The 15,876-nt window shown below is 29.8% G+C and overlaps 1 protein-coding gene and 1 long non-coding RNA gene across 7 annotated transcripts; one reads left to right on the top strand and one right to left on the bottom strand.

Moving 5' to 3' along the window:
- Positions 1-3,215: 3,215 nt before the first annotated feature.
- On the bottom strand, positions 3,216-13,990 carry LOC121126579 (rho guanine nucleotide exchange factor 10). Of its 6 annotated transcripts, none has more exons than XM_071892358.1 (5): positions 13,706-13,990; positions 13,136-13,496; positions 11,638-13,082; positions 11,228-11,431; positions 3,216-4,830 (listed from the first exon to the last, which is right to left on the bottom strand). In XM_071892358.1, exons 1-5 carry the CDS (start codon positions 13,729-13,731, stop codon positions 3,318-3,320), a joined length of 3,549 nt encoding a protein of 1,182 aa, XP_071748459.1. In that variant the 5' UTR covers positions 13,732-13,990; the 3' UTR covers positions 3,216-3,317. The 6 variants fall into 6 exon arrangements, with proteins under 6 accessions (XP_071748459.1, XP_040577803.1, XP_071748461.1 ...); XM_040721869.2 differs by having other exon boundaries at positions 3,216-4,845; positions 13,706-13,944; XM_071892360.1 differs by having other exon boundaries at positions 3,216-4,845; positions 13,136-13,572; positions 13,706-13,926.
- A 23-nt stretch (positions 13,991-14,013) lies between these two features.
- Positions 14,014-14,528, top strand: LOC121126580 (uncharacterized). The gene is made up of 2 exons (XR_005866982.2): positions 14,014-14,154; positions 14,225-14,528. It is a non-coding gene; the product is annotated as an uncharacterized lncRNA (long non-coding RNA).
- Positions 14,529-15,876: the final 1,348 nt, after the last annotated feature.

Genomic DNA, 15,876 nt, shown 5'->3' with positions numbered 1-15,876 from the left:
CATAACTATGCCACTGATGTCAATTTCATTGATTCATAGACTTCTTCGGGATTGACGAAACGTATGTTATATATTTTATTCGTATGGACGAAGAAAAGGGAGGACTGAAGATATCATAAAGGTCTAGAATATACTCCTATTTGACCATATGGCGTCGAGTGAGTTTAATTCATTATTCGTGAATCCCAAAGATCTTTAAGTCAGTCATAGACGTCTATATTATGATACGTTTAGTGATTTTTAGAGTGCCTCGGTTGGGGTAACTCCAGGGACTAATTAGGGTGTTCACTTTCTTCTGAGATATGCAGACTTCTTGTTTCCACTTTTAAAGCTTCCTCTTTACCCCCAGGATCCAAGAAGCACGCTATGTTTCGTAGAACTGAAGATATCATTTCCATAAGTCTTACAGGAAACACGTATTTGATTTGTTGAGTAATTAAGTATTCGTGAGAAATTAAATAAAATTATCCACTGAAACCAATGAGGATAGTTGTTTGCTTTATTTTACGGGTTGTTTATTTTCAATGGCTTCTTGTATTGATCTTGGGATGCCATCTGTGTTACCACCTTTAAAAAACCCTCTCTGGTTTGTTTATATGAAAGTTGGAAGGAATCTGAGTAACCTTTGGCTTAAGATAATATTATATATGATGTATAAGATAGCGGGATTGGTCGATAATTTTTTTTATTTCCAGTGGGTTTCTTGTGGATTAGAATGACAATTCCACTATTTATGAACTCTAAAACATACTCTTATAGAAGATCTTTTTATACTAGTATGGGTTAAATTTCCTCGGAAAATACATCATAAATTTCTAAGGGGAGGCCAGATGAGCCTAGTAATTTTCACTTTTTTTAAAATAGGACTTGATATAATCGTTAAATTAGTCACTAACACAAATTTTAGCAATTTTTATTTTCATCCACCAGTTTTGACTTACATCTAACTAGTTTTCTGGGTTTTCGTATTTTATCATTTGCTTCAATGATTCATTGACTTCAACGAAGTCAGCACCTGAATTTTGGCGAATTTTTAAATCTTAACTCAATTTTCTTCTTTTGCCCAAACTTATAAAGAGAGCTTTACATTTGCCTTTTAGTTTTTTTAATGTGTAAAAGTGAGAATAAATTTATTTTTCTATGTTGTCTGAAAAGTCTTAAATGGTTTTGTCAAACCATTGGTTGTATAAATGGTTTAAAAGCCTTAAACAGTGAAGCTAAGCTATTATTTCAATAAATAAACAATTTAGGTATTAAATTTTGAAGATTGACGATATTAAATTCAAATAAACATTACTTCTCCCAAAACCATTATATGTAATAAAAATTTATATTAACAAATTAAACCTCTCGAATTGCTTAAAAGAAGGTATACGGTAAACGTTATCCATTTTCTGCAAAGTTTTCCGAAATATCATGCTCTTTTTTTTACGACTTTTCTATATATATTGAAATCGATACTTGATAAAATCTGGAAGAGTAAATTAATTCTTCAATTTTGCTTAGAATTCTTTCTACATTGAGAGCATTTGGAGACTAATTGCGAGTTTAACTTGATATTTTACTTTTAGATTTAGTGACCATATATCTTTCCTTTCTCTTATTCTCTTTAACCAACTCAGATTTAAGATTAACCAAAAGGTTCATTATCCAAAAACTTTTGATAAATCTCATCAGATGAATAATTTTGTTTTTCTATATTTGGAACCTATCTAGCTTGTTAGGTTGGAAGAATAATATTGATTATATTGCTCCTAAAATGACACTGAGTAACGTTTATTCATTTCTCTGTATTGATTGCTTTTCGTTTATTTAAATTTTTACTCCTATAAGAGACGTTAAACTCGTATATGAAAAATCTAGGTAATATTTTTTAACCTCTTCTGTTCTCAATATTTGAGTATCTGAGTTATAGACTTTTGACCTACACCACCTATTTTTTGAGGAACCACAACAGAATTCTTTGCAACTCATTCAGCCATTTCTTCATTTAATTTCTTGTTTCCATTATGAAAACAGACATATCATCAGCATATAACAACACTTTTGACGATCTATTTAAGATTTTCGAACTCCTTATGACAGTACCTATTAGAGTTAAGACTCTCGTACAATGATGAAGAAAGTGGATCACCCTATAGTCAAACTCTTTTACTTTTTATCGGATCTCTTTCACTGGGAAGGTAAAATTTAGAGTATGAGAACATTTGATAACTTATCAACGAAGTTTAACAGGAGATGATATTTTATCTGTAGCTCAATTTGAAATATATTACCTCTAAAATCGGAGGTTTTTTCTTAACATATCGGGACCGTTGCAAAGTCTATATATATATTTTTGTGATCTCTATTATGTCTTGCAGAGTTCTTGGTATGTCTTCAGCGAACCTTTTTTTTATAAAACCCTTCTGGGATTGTGGTATTATATATATGGCACGACCTTCGCTAAGTGCTTCTTTAAAATCCATTTTAAAATTTTATATCAGGTGTCCAAAAGTGAAATTAGACGATATCTTCAAATTATTCTTCATAAATTTATTATATACTCATATGGTAGCTTAGTTTAATTGTAAACTTTTGTGTTTAGTTTCATTAATACAACCTATAATTTAGGTAAGCAGTTGGTTTTGGGTAAGAAATAAATAACAATAACCATTTTTGGAAATGAATTACCCATGAATTGGTATGAAACCAACAGTATTTGCTTTACTTTTTCAGCATTTTTACAAAAACATTAAATGTGAGGTTTTATCATATAGTTTTATTTTATACTAATTAATCTCTCATATCTCCAAAGCCCCTATAACTACCCCAAATATTTTTTTATAAAGTAATATATTGATTTTATCATGTTCTGATAAGAGTTTTACCAAAATCAGAGGATATGATCTTTAAGATTTTTTAGGTTAAAAAATAGGATCCCAGCCAAACATAATTTTTTATAATAGTATTAAAAAGTTTTTCAATTACTTTGTAGCAATACTTAACAGCTGTCAAATGATATGATTTACGCATCCATCAGAAGAGTGTTTCACGAATTTTAAACTAAAACGCAAGAGTCTTCAAAACAATTTTTGATCAATTTCATCATGTAAGGAGCTCAGAAATCTGGACTGAGTTAAAGGTACGAAATTTAATTTTTTATTTTCAAAATAATAGATTATTATATTTACTAAATTTCATTTAAATTGGATGAAAATAAAATAAGTGTAAACTTTCCAGGGAATAACATATATACGAGTATATGTGTATTTATTTATTAGTTTTGAATTATTGGAATAAAATATATTTATCACAGATATACACAGTATTTTTAGTCAAATTTTCATTTCCCAAACTACAAGATAAGCGTCTGAATTGTTTACAAGACTCTTATCAGTGTTTGAGTTGGTTGACAAATTTTTATCTATCGATCTTTGACGCCAATTAATGTATCCTCGGCCACCCATAAGTGATACCACTGTTTTAGAAGATGAATATTTAGAGTGAAAATCATTGGTTGAAGGTGATTCGGTTGTATGATAATAAGAAAAATATGATTTTCTAGATCCTATTGACCTTTTACTCAAAAAAGAAGCATTTCTACTAACATTTGGTGATTGTTTATCTGAGTATGACTCGGATGATCCTGAACTACTTGTTGCGCGGGACTCAACAGACCAAGAACTCATGTCTAAGCTTTTGGGACGACTAATTGGATGATTTAAGATATTCAATGCAGAATTTATAGAAAGGTCTGGATTAGATTTACACAAATGTTTTTTTAACCGTGTGGAAGAGGTATCTAAATGTTGATTAGTTATATTAAGAAGATCTCCATATAGAGAATGTACATCCGTTTCTTGAGAACTGCAAGAAGGAAGAGGAAAACCTGGCGGTAGAGTCTTAGAAGATCTTCGCCGAACATCTTTCTCAAGCATAATTGGAGAACTTAACTGCCGAAGACATTTAAGTTTGTTATCGAATTTTGTGTCCTTATCCTTACAGGAATTGATATTAATTATTCCATCAGAGTTCTGTTTCTTGAGTAGGAGGCAACCACTTCCTGATTCATTTCCTTCTATAATTTTACCTTCTGGAAATTTTCTAGAGGTTACAGATAGATGAAAGTTGTTGTTGTATGGACTAGCAACTCTATTATTTAAGTTCAAAAAGAAATTAACAGGCCCAAAATGAGAATGATAACTAATATTTGCACGACCAGAAATAATTGGAACTCCTTCTAGTCTCGGTAAGGGAACAGTAAGGGCGATTCCAACATTTGTGCCTACCCAAAGAAGTCCTTTACTTGCTTTCATAGCACTAACGAATATAGATCTAGTTGGTTGACTCACTTCTCGAGCTGAAAGAACTCTATACACATTTGAAGCAATATTAATGTCTTGTAAATGACGAAAAGTTTCCGTATGATATAAACAAATTGTAGAAGAATGTTTTAAGGATATCCAAAGGCCTACTCCAGATGAAGACATAAACTCCACAAAATTATTATTGTCCTCATTATTACACTTTACAGGAAAGCTTTTTAAAATTTCAAGTGAATTTACATCTATGAGTCCTACAATATTCGCCCACGAAACATATAAACCATCACAAACTGGAAGCAAACAATTGATAGATGATCCATTTGAAGAAATCTTCATTAAAGAAGGATGACTTAAATCCCAGCAGAAAGAAATTGGATTACGTTTAAGTGAAGCAAGTATTCCATTGGAGAGTCCAATCCAGACTGCGTCGAATTGACAAAGAAGGGAAGTAATTTCAGCTGGAACATTGAAACGAGTGATCTCTGTAAATCGTTCAGGTTCATATGCAGAATAAATAATTATCCTGAAAGATATCAAACTGTTAATTAAAAAAAAATTATGATAGATTTGAAATAAAAATGTAAACAATAAAAACCACACAAAAAAAATAAAAACAATGACAGTTTGATTAATTAATATTGGAACTTCTAAATTGTACAAGTAAACGTATACTAAAATAATCAGTAAACGAAAAAAAAAAAAATCCAAATATTAATATAATATAATAAAATTTTCGTCTTTGCAATGATCTCATTACTCCCAAATTAGTATAAAAAAGAGTAGGGTAGCGTAATATACACACTAAGTTGGTAACCCATAAGTAGCAAGCATTAGATTTTGAACTTTTTGTATAACTTATTTTTATATGTGTTCATTTTGTTATGAATATCATTGCACCAATATATATTATTTTTAACATTAAAAGGTCGTTCCACATCTTTAAAGTAAATAGAAAAAAAAATAAAAAGTATCCTAATTTGCTCTTATGTTATCGCCACACATCTGTACTCTCTTTATATTTTCTTATTTAATATAGCCTGCTGAGCCTACACAAGCTCGTTGCTAAACCTCATTTAAAGTCCCATTTATTATTTTTGTTTCTTATATGTACTCTTCTTTTGTTTTCTTCTTAAAATGGTACGATGAGCTTAAGCTACATACGGCCTTGGTTAAAAAAGGGTCCTATTACGTCATAATCTTCCAATCTTACAATTTAATTATATAACTTAATTGCAAAAAGTAAGGTCAATTCTCCCTTGTATTTTATGGTATCGGCGCTACTGCTACAATATCATTTCGAAGAATTGCTCTATAGCTCCCTTGACTTTAAATTAATCGATTAATCGACTGTGGCTATTTGTAGTAAGTTACCAATAGAGCCTTAAATAACAAAAATGCTTCTTTAATTGCTTCTATCAAGAAGCAGTGTTGCTGTCTCCCAAGAAACCTGGCTGCTAAGTTTCAGAGATCATATTTTAGCTGTGATCATCACCAAAGGTGGATATTTTAAATAATCTCTAAACATATATTATTATGAATATAGAAAACATTTTTCATAGAATCTTAGTTGATAAACAATTATGAAAATCCAGTATAGAATGGGCATGTAAAAAAAAAACGAAAATCGGCATGGTAACCCTGACGATTTGAAGAATGTTTTCGGGGAGAAAAAGAATATTGTTCATGAAGCTTCATTAAATCAGTTACAATCAGCTGTGACAAGAGAAGAACTAGAAAAGCTTATAAACAAGGAGTACAACATTTGTTAAAATTACTACGATGACGATCTTCAATTCTACTCGGAGTTCAAACAGGACTTACAATCATAACTACACAACAAATCTCAGGGTAACGGTCCGTCTTTTATTAGCACAGACGAATGTTCAATCAGGTTTTAAATATAATTTAATCGACTTGAACATCCGTTCACTACTTAGTAATGAAATAATAATGACAAATGCTAAGGAAAAGAAAAATTCATTCTTCATTTACCAATTCCAAAAAACGGGACAGCTAAAAAATACACTGGATTTGCATGATAATTGATAAGCTAAGATATTACGACTTTTTAAAGTTTTTATTTTTTAAGGTGGAATCTTCAAATTTGAAGTACTTGAACATTATTAATTAAAAAATGTTTAAATGTTAAAAAATATAATATCATTGAATCTTATTAGCGATTTCGATCATTACACTTGGCGAATGCATATAGAAAAATTCATGATACTTTTTAATTGCAAAATATTATTACTTACAAAAATATATATATAGTAGCTATACAAATAAAATTTATTTATACAATGTAAAACAATTTATTAATAATTAATTACAACGAAACTAGACCGAAGAAAAAATATTTAAAATTTATAAACGATTTTCAATTTATGGAAAAATATAATAATGGTATAACTCCCTCCCTCAATAGTTTTAAATCATTAGCGTTGTCGGTAGGTATAAAAAAAAAAGATTATGTTTTCATTTTCTGATAATTTGAAGTGTGTTCGAAATGCTGGGATCTAATAGAGAGGGATAAAGCACGCCTCACACTCTAAAATTGCTTTGGGGAAACAAGAAATTATTTTGTTCTTTGATTTTTCCTTTTATGAATATACCTCCAAGGAGAAGTTGAGTTTTTAATTATACATTTAGGATTTATTAATCGTTATTATAATAATAAATCAAAATGTATAATTTAAGATACGACGGTCAATTATTGCCAGAGGTGGGAACTTGTACTCGAGTTGAACTTGAGTACATATTTTGAAGACAATCTCATGAATAAAGACTTGACTTGGACTCTATAGTTAGTATATTGTGGACTCAGAAAAAGGGTTAACACCATGCACCCTATATTATAGTAGTGAATTTGTAATGAGCTTGAAGGATATCTGAGGACTCTATGAAAATACTCAAGGACTTGGACATTACTTGAGATTTGACGTGGTCTTACCGTAGAAAGACGTTTTTCCTACTCAGATTATTGCTTTCTTATATGCTACAGGAGTGGAACCGACATTTCTAAATCTTGGGAGGCTATGGATTAAAGATATCTATAAAAAGGATTACACACCTACTAGAACTCGAGTATGGACACATTACATTTTTGAATACGGACTTTGAAGACGACCAATCGGATAACACATCCTCCTGTTCTACATATCATGGTCTATTAAAAAGAATCAAACTAAAAAAGATATAGTGCCATCAATCTTTGTACCCGAAATACACTCCTTAATCTTGCGAAAGGTGAAATACGAATTAGGCATCTTCTGAAGCAAGAATCAGTAAATAATTGAAATGATCATATGAACAAATAGACGCGTTTCACTCCTCCAATCAACACAGCAGTGTGTCAGTCATCCAATTAAGGTTGTTTTTAGAGCAAGAGCTTACTTTTTATCCTTAGCAAAATTATAAGAAGCTTCCAGTGTCAAAGTTTGCGTAAATTGTGAGTCCAAATAAAGTTAAGATTGTTAATGCAATTCGTATTGTCATAGCTTATTTGAAAGATATTCATAGGTAGAAATACTATATTATGGAACATAAGACACGATTACGAAAATTGAGAAATTGATTTATCCTATTGTCTCGCATACCAATAAGTTAAAATTTGCAAATTTTGCTCTCTTCATCAAAAATAAGGACAGAGCAAGACTAATATATACACCTAATATAATATATAAACCTTGTTTATAATTGTTATATGTGTAGCAAAAATTATATAATGATTCTTAAATTGATTGAATTAATACCTTACATAGTCTCATTTCATTGTTAAAAGCTATGGTCACTCTGTTAATGTGCAAGAAACTAGGAAACGCAAGAGACATAGTGATCCTGAATAAACTTTATCTTAAATTCATTGTATGTTTCTAAATCGAAAAATTATTGTATTTAATATAATAATTGTATCTATTATATTCTAGCAAGTAAAAGTGCATTTAATTTGTGTATTCAGGGTGAAATATTTATACTACACTATTTTTTTTTCAGTGGCGGCATTTAAAAAAATATTCTGCATATTTTCTTTTAAACTGGAGGCTTTAATGTATTATTATTAGTTTTCATTGGTTTATATAATGCTAATAAATTGTTTTCTACATTATAGATGTTGTTTTATTCAAGTCTTATACTTGTTTTAAGAACATAATCTCCATGTATATCAAAATACTTAACTTTGTTCGTTGGATTGTCTCTAAATAATGGCTAATATCAAAGATCTATCTATCGAAGGTTTCCCCTCAGCAAAAACGAGGTTGTGTGCTATTTCAATCTCCGTGCTTCATCCCTTTTCATTATATCACAGTACTATGTAACATAAAATTTACATTTATGACGTCATTTTACTTAATTTTATATTTAGTTTTTGGCTGTAAATATTTTGTACTACTCATAAGGATAACAGTGAATACTTCAGAGCGCTTCCTACTCTGTCCATAAAGATTTTTTTTTCTTATTGAATCTAAGTTGATCAATGATATGACACGAACCGCAAATAAGCAAAAATTAAATAATAACAAACATATAAAATAAGTAGGCTTCAAACTGATATTATTATTATTTTACACGCACAAGAAGAAAGTCTTTATTCCAGTCCTTAGTTGTCATACATATAACAATTTATTTTTAAGGACTTTTCATATTATAATCTTCAACTGTCAAGAATTATCCTCTCCAAAATAAAGAGGTTTTATGATTTAAAAAGTACAATAAATATTTTAAATCACTGTACTTCTTCATTTTGAAAGAGTCAGGAGTTGCAAAATTTGTACCAACTCCGACAACAAAAATTATTATAATTTATGTATATTAATAATAATGAGTAATGCAATTAAATGACTTTTGTCAACAGGTGACTGAATTTTGTCTCAATTACTTCTCTTGCTAGTACTCCATGGCCGGAGAATCTTAACTATTACTCAGTTAGGGAATTGTTTTGTTTTTTGCAATACGGTGCTACTCACTGTCGCCTTGTTTAGAAAAGAATATAGGTAAACAACGCTCATGCCCTATTGACGAATTTGAACAATTTTGGTGATTTTTTTTATTTTTTGCAGTTCAATTCAACGCGGATCTAATAAGACTTGTTGTTATTCCTCACATTTATAATAAAGGCACCTCCCATTATGTTCAGCTGTACTAACTATTTAAAGTTACATTATTTATTAGTGCGATATTTTGTTAACAATTAACCCTAATTTGCAAACTCGGCAGAGGGTTAATTAAAAATATTTATAAAATATAAATTGTGGAACATTATTTAAAGAATGTATAGTAACTTTATCTCAATTTTTGGAAAAAACAATCGTATAATGTTTTGTTTGTAATTGTCTCACATGTATACATAATGTTTAATCTCATTTTATATCATTTTTACTTAATATCCTCTGATTTCGAAAAAAATCATCATCAGAACCTGACGAAATCAATATTTCACTGTAGAAAAAAAAATGAATGTGTAATGCTTATTAAGTTAAGCAAATCTTGCCATTGTTAACAAATTCATCTATAATATTAATTCTCATAAATGGTTATTGTTATACTAAATTTATTACCCAAAAGCAATGGTTCCACTAAACCATTTTTCATATAAAAAACGCGTATCATAACTATAAATAAATTAATACAGCATAATTTGAAGATGCTTTATATGCATTTTACCACTAAAATAGATTGAATATGAAATTTTATTATAGAGGGTTCGATATCATATTTTTTTTTTATATGATGCATGGCAATCAAGCTAAAGAAGTAAAAGTGGGGTAGACGTGGTTTCACTATAGAAGCAAAATTTTAAAGTTTTCATGTAAATATAGTCAGTTGCTATCATACAATGCAGTAGTGAGAAACGTGCGTTTACCGTCCAAAATAAATATTGCCAAAAAATAGTTCTGCAGAATATTTTATAAAATTCAAATAATTTCAATTTAGCTCTTTAGTTTTTTATTGGTCAATTTATAAAAATCAGTTAATTCCTTTAATTTCTACTATACAAAAATCATTTTTTTCAATTTCTCTTCATAATTTGAAATTTTCAAAATTATTTGAACGCAAAAACTCCACGTATAATGATGCTTAAGAGTTAAAATTGGTGCCATCGAATTTTTCGTTATACAGGAATTCTAAATTGTGTTAATTAGTCTAAATCAGGTAATTTGAACCGGTATTTTTCGGGTAAAAATAATATTTTTTAAGCCCTTCGCAGAATTGCAATTATTTAAGAAACTAATTATCCACAACTGCGAAGTAAGATACGTTGCCAATTAAATTTTGCATCTTTTTTGATTGTATAAAAAAACTATCGCTATAAAAACTCTCCATGAACAGTTATTTAAAGACAAAAATCACGGGATATTAAAATTTAATTTGTTCGGTGTTTGGACAATGGGGGACGTCAACCTTCTGAGATAGCTGTGTCAAACAAAACTTTAGATTTCATTGGTATTACAAACAAAAAATAAAAATTGATTTATGCTCTTTTGGAAAAAGAAGTTATGTGGCTTCACTCTCTATAATTTTATTTATACAAACAAATGAATCCTCTCATATCGTTCATCCCCAAATATAAGTAAATATGTCATAAGTATAATTTATAAAGTTTTTAAAATACATATATTTATATTAAAATCCTTAAGACACATTTTCCTCCCAGTGAATTATCCTGGCATGATTTGAAACCAGATAATTTATAAACATAAATAATTGCATTCTTCCTAATTAATTAAAACTAATTGGAATGTTAAAGGATATTTAACGAATAATTTTATTTATCTATGAAAGAAATACTATTTTTATAATAAACTACCATTTTCGTACTTAATATAAAAAATTAGTAGTGTTAAATTTCCTAACTTATGTAAAATTGTTCATTTTCAATTTAAAATTGAGAAATAAAGTAAATAAAAAAAAATATTACTTACATTTTATTTGTAGAAATCCACACAAGATTAGAACGTAAGTTTAATTCATCGTTATCATAACTGCAATTTGAATCTATGCCCGGAACAAATTCTATATGTTTAATAAAAGATTTGTGTGTTATAGATGACAATTCTTTATATCCTGGGTGACTAAGAACTTTTAAAATACTAGATGTCCCATTAAAAGCACTAACCCATATAAACCTGTAAAATGAAATTTGAAATAAAACTTTTTGCAGAATAGACTAAATATTATGGCCACAAATAATTGATTGAGTAAGGTTCTTAATGGTGGAAACATTAAAACCTATCTCTATAATTTATGGAACTACAATCATTTAGATTATCCCTTATAATCAATTAAATTATATTAGAATATAAAATATTCACAAGAAGTTTACAATATTTACGTTTGAGGTTTGATAGTACGTGTAAGACTCGTCACAAGCAGTGTATAAGACGTTCCCACGGTTAATTCTGTCAAACTATTCGCTTCATGTATGACAGGAATTGAAGTTACATATAACGGCAATTTCGCAGAAACATTCCTTTCTTCTTCTAAAACATCCCAAGCTGGAGAATTGTTTGTATTCAAGGCCAATTGTGCAAAACAGAGTTCCGTAATCCACTCATGCTTGACATTGGGATCTGATGTTTGGAAAGAAATTATATCTCCGTGCCCTTTAGATGATTTAAAAGACAGTTGAAAACAGCAAGCGTCAAGCCAACTAATTTCTTCATCTTTTTCACGAATTAATCCTTGAATTTTTGACATAACTCCATTTATAAGACTAGAATTTAAACCTTCATAATTTCCTTTTAGAGTAGACAAAAGTGAGTTGATGCGTGAGACAGTGTCAAAATCATGCATAAGATTATTCATATCTGCTGCTAAGCTTTCAGCTATATCATCATTATTGTGTGTAGATGAAGACAAAACTAATGTACTAGAGTTGAAAGTATAAGATGTTGAATTTTTGTTGGATACAGTAGGTTTTTTATAAGATAATCCAGAAGTAGAAGGAGCCAAAAGCCTAGATAATGTCGTACCACCGGGTTTTCCATCTATTATTTCTATATCAATAACTGGCACAGCCCATTTTAAGGAATACCTACGTGGAGAAGGTTGTCCCAAATCTATTTCAGAAAACCGTCCAGACATTGATAGGCATATAATATAGTCATTAATCAAAAGCAGTCGGCGAGCTTTTGACCTAGATATTTGCCCAGAAGAATTAAATTCGAGTTGATGTAAATCACCTTCTTTTAAAAGATAACGATCTTTACACTCAAGTAGACCTTTAGTTTTTCCACCGATAGATTTAATTTTCTCCTTAAAAGCAGCAAATTGTTCAGCTTCCCTCTTCCTCTCATTTAGCATTTCTGCAAGGGATTCTAGAGTAGTAAGAGCCAATTGAAGAGCCATGCGATCTACGTGCCCAGGTGGAGTTTCCTTTAATAAGTCTTGCAGAATCAGTATAAACTGGGGAAATCTCTGAACAGGTTTTACCAGAAGACCGAACAAAGATATCCTGTCAGACGAAGTTAGTTGTTTCAAATCGAGAAAATCTGACAGAGCAGACTTCCTTTTAGACTCATACTTAACAATGTTGAATGCTTCATTGAAATTATTTATGAAGTCTGAGTATGTTTCTAGAACTATCGCCTTAGAAAATGATGCTACAAAAACATCACCAATTTTTTCTTGGCTATCCCATGACAATATCATTTGAGAAAGACCAATTCGAAAAAGATAGTGAATTTGAAGGATTTCGGATATTCTATAAAAAAGAGTTGTTATTTTTGATTGACTAATTATAAGAGGAGATGATTCTTCGAGTGGTTTTTTATAGTCCTAAAAAAATATATAAATCAAAAATATATTCATATAAAAATCCTATAAATTACATTGACTAGTCTCTGAAGGGACGATACGTAATTATTTTCACTCGAAACCAAAGTTTGAATAATATATCGTCTTTTAAGAGATTCTTGACTCAAATTAAGAGGTGGAGATCCGAGAATAACAGGCATATTGCAGCTTTTCTTTGATGTAAGGTATAAAAACTCTTTCGACTCATTACTTCTTCCATTATTACTTTTACTTTCATTGTGGTGAATAGAAGGCTGTTTTTTAAGGGAAAACAGTCGAGATATCCGTTTCTCAGAGTTATTTGTTGAATTTTCCATTGATGCTGAAAGTCTTTCATTCCATGTATGATAAAACTTAGTACTCATAGTTTGCTTTGAATGAACATCATTTATGGATCTAGGCAAAATTTTAGCTTAAAAAATTGATAATGTAACATTGCTTTTAATACTAATAGAGAGAAGAGATGAACTACCTGCAATTTGCATTTTTTATACCTGATTATTTGAATTAAGAATTATAATGAAAAAAATTAAAGAAAAATGCTCAGTTAAAACACATTGACATGTATGTTAGTTTACGAAAAAAAGCTGTTAAATCATTATTACTTTTTTAGACTCCCTAGTTCGCCCATATCAAAAGTATCATCATCATCATCAACTTCATCTGATTCAGTATTAGAAAATGACTCAAAACACTCATTTTTATCCGATTCTATACTCCAGGAATCCTCAGAGGATCCGTTAATTTGACATAGATCCAGGATTTAAATCTTTATGTGCGATGTTCTCGCTACAACTCTGCAGATGAATGCGACTGAAGTAAACTGATTTAGAGAAGGAAATTTACAAAGAAAAATAAAGCACATAATGCGTGCAGGAAACACTGAAATGAATATGCTACGCGCTCTTTTTGTGTGATTGACAGGAGTGCAAAAGAAGGAATTCGAATTGATTAACTCAAACTAAAGTTTTAAACCAACTAGCGAAACGAGAACCCACGTGATCAATAGCTAAAATATTTATTGGTCCAAAGAAACTTTTTGTGTCCGATAGAGGTAGTGTTTAGTTATTATTTTTAGATATAATGAGAAGTGATGATGTTATCAAATATATTTTACATGTTAGAAGATGCTCATTCGAGGTCCAGAAGACGTACTTAGCTTAGCTACAGAAGATTTTTATAATATGGAGTTTTGTTAGCCCAAAAATTTGTGTATTCAAGTTCAAAGATGATGATGTTTATTCAGCGTTACTTTTTCATATATCATTAATGTAAAAATATATATTTTATAACTTAACTATGAAGTCTAATTTAAATCTCGAGTCTAAGTTCCACCTTGACAATAATTGACCATTGTATCTTAAATTGTAAATTTATTATTACTCTATTATTTATTGTAATTAGAATTAATATATCATAAATGTATAATTGAAAACTCCTCTTCTCTTTGGTGGCGTATTCTAAAATGGAAAAATGGAATAATATAATAATTTTTACTTTCCCCACAGTAATTTGAGAGTTAGGCGTGCTTCATCCATCCGTTCTTCTATTAATCAAACGTAAGGTTGATAATTTTGGTAAGGATACAAAAGGGTTCGAGGAGAAGGGAAGAAATACTTATGGTATCATTGTCCATTGACTAAAATGATAAACATCTTCTTCTATCAAGAACGTTATCAATTCCCACCTTTATTATTCAATATTAATATAATATTAGATACTGATAATAGATAGCGAACTCAATAAATGACTAAAATAACTTCTGTCTGGATTTCTGGAAATTGAGGCCCAGGAATTTGGAAATACTTAACAGACGAGAAATAGATGGTTTGTTGGATTTGTCGATACAAATGTGCCTTTAGTCCCCCATCTAGAATTAAACGCAACTCATTATCCTCATCTCATATCAAGAGCTTGGATATTCATCTAAAAATCAAGTTAATGATGAATACATCAAGTCAGACTTTAACTCTGATCTTACACAGATGCTTATTACATGTAATATACTCTTATCCATTGCTAATCATCTACGTTAAAAAAAATTAGGGAGAATTACACGTTTAAACCTAACCCTTCCGAGAGGAATCATCATTAAATTAATGGAGGATGTTGGTAATGATGAAATTTATAGAGATACCCCCATTGTAAATTGTGAAGTTGAGATAGTTTTCAGCATGTTTTGAGTCATCCACACAAATTATAATTAAAGTTATCATTAAAAAGTATAAAATATTTACTAATTTCGAAATGGAACTGTAAATTTTGTACCATCTAACAGTATGTATTCATTTTTTTTTTAAATTTAAACATAAAAAATTATTCTATTTTAGCTGAAAATATCAAGAATTATGATACACAACTCATTAAATGGCAAAAACAACTGCTTAATGGTCACAACAACGGGGGTAGTAGCTTTGAATGGTTTGCAACTAGCTTTTCTGACACTAGTTACTTCACTTACAGAATTGGGTATGATAATTAGGTTTTCCAATATTACAGACTCAATTACATAGTTGTTCTGACTTCGAAATTCAGTTAAATATATCATGACATTAGTTTGCAAAACACAAGCGAGACGTGGAGTTTAATCAAAAAGATAATCACCCTCTTCTTCATGTGGAAGTTGCTATATACAATTGTGCACAGGATAGATATATCTCTACCGGTGAGATCTAAATAATTATTAGTAATAAAGTAAATGTCAAAATCATAAAATTAGCCAATAAATTTACTAATAAAATGTTAGAATTAAACCCATCGTAAAGATTTAGAGCAA

Source organism: Lepeophtheirus salmonis, chromosome 12 (assembly GCF_016086655.4).
Source record: "Lepeophtheirus salmonis chromosome 12, UVic_Lsal_1.4, whole genome shotgun sequence".
Classification (NCBI taxonomy): domain Eukaryota; kingdom Metazoa; phylum Arthropoda; class Copepoda; order Siphonostomatoida; family Caligidae; genus Lepeophtheirus; species Lepeophtheirus salmonis.
The sequence above is the reverse complement of the archived record's forward strand: the minus strand, read 5'-3'. Positions and strand labels throughout refer to the sequence as shown.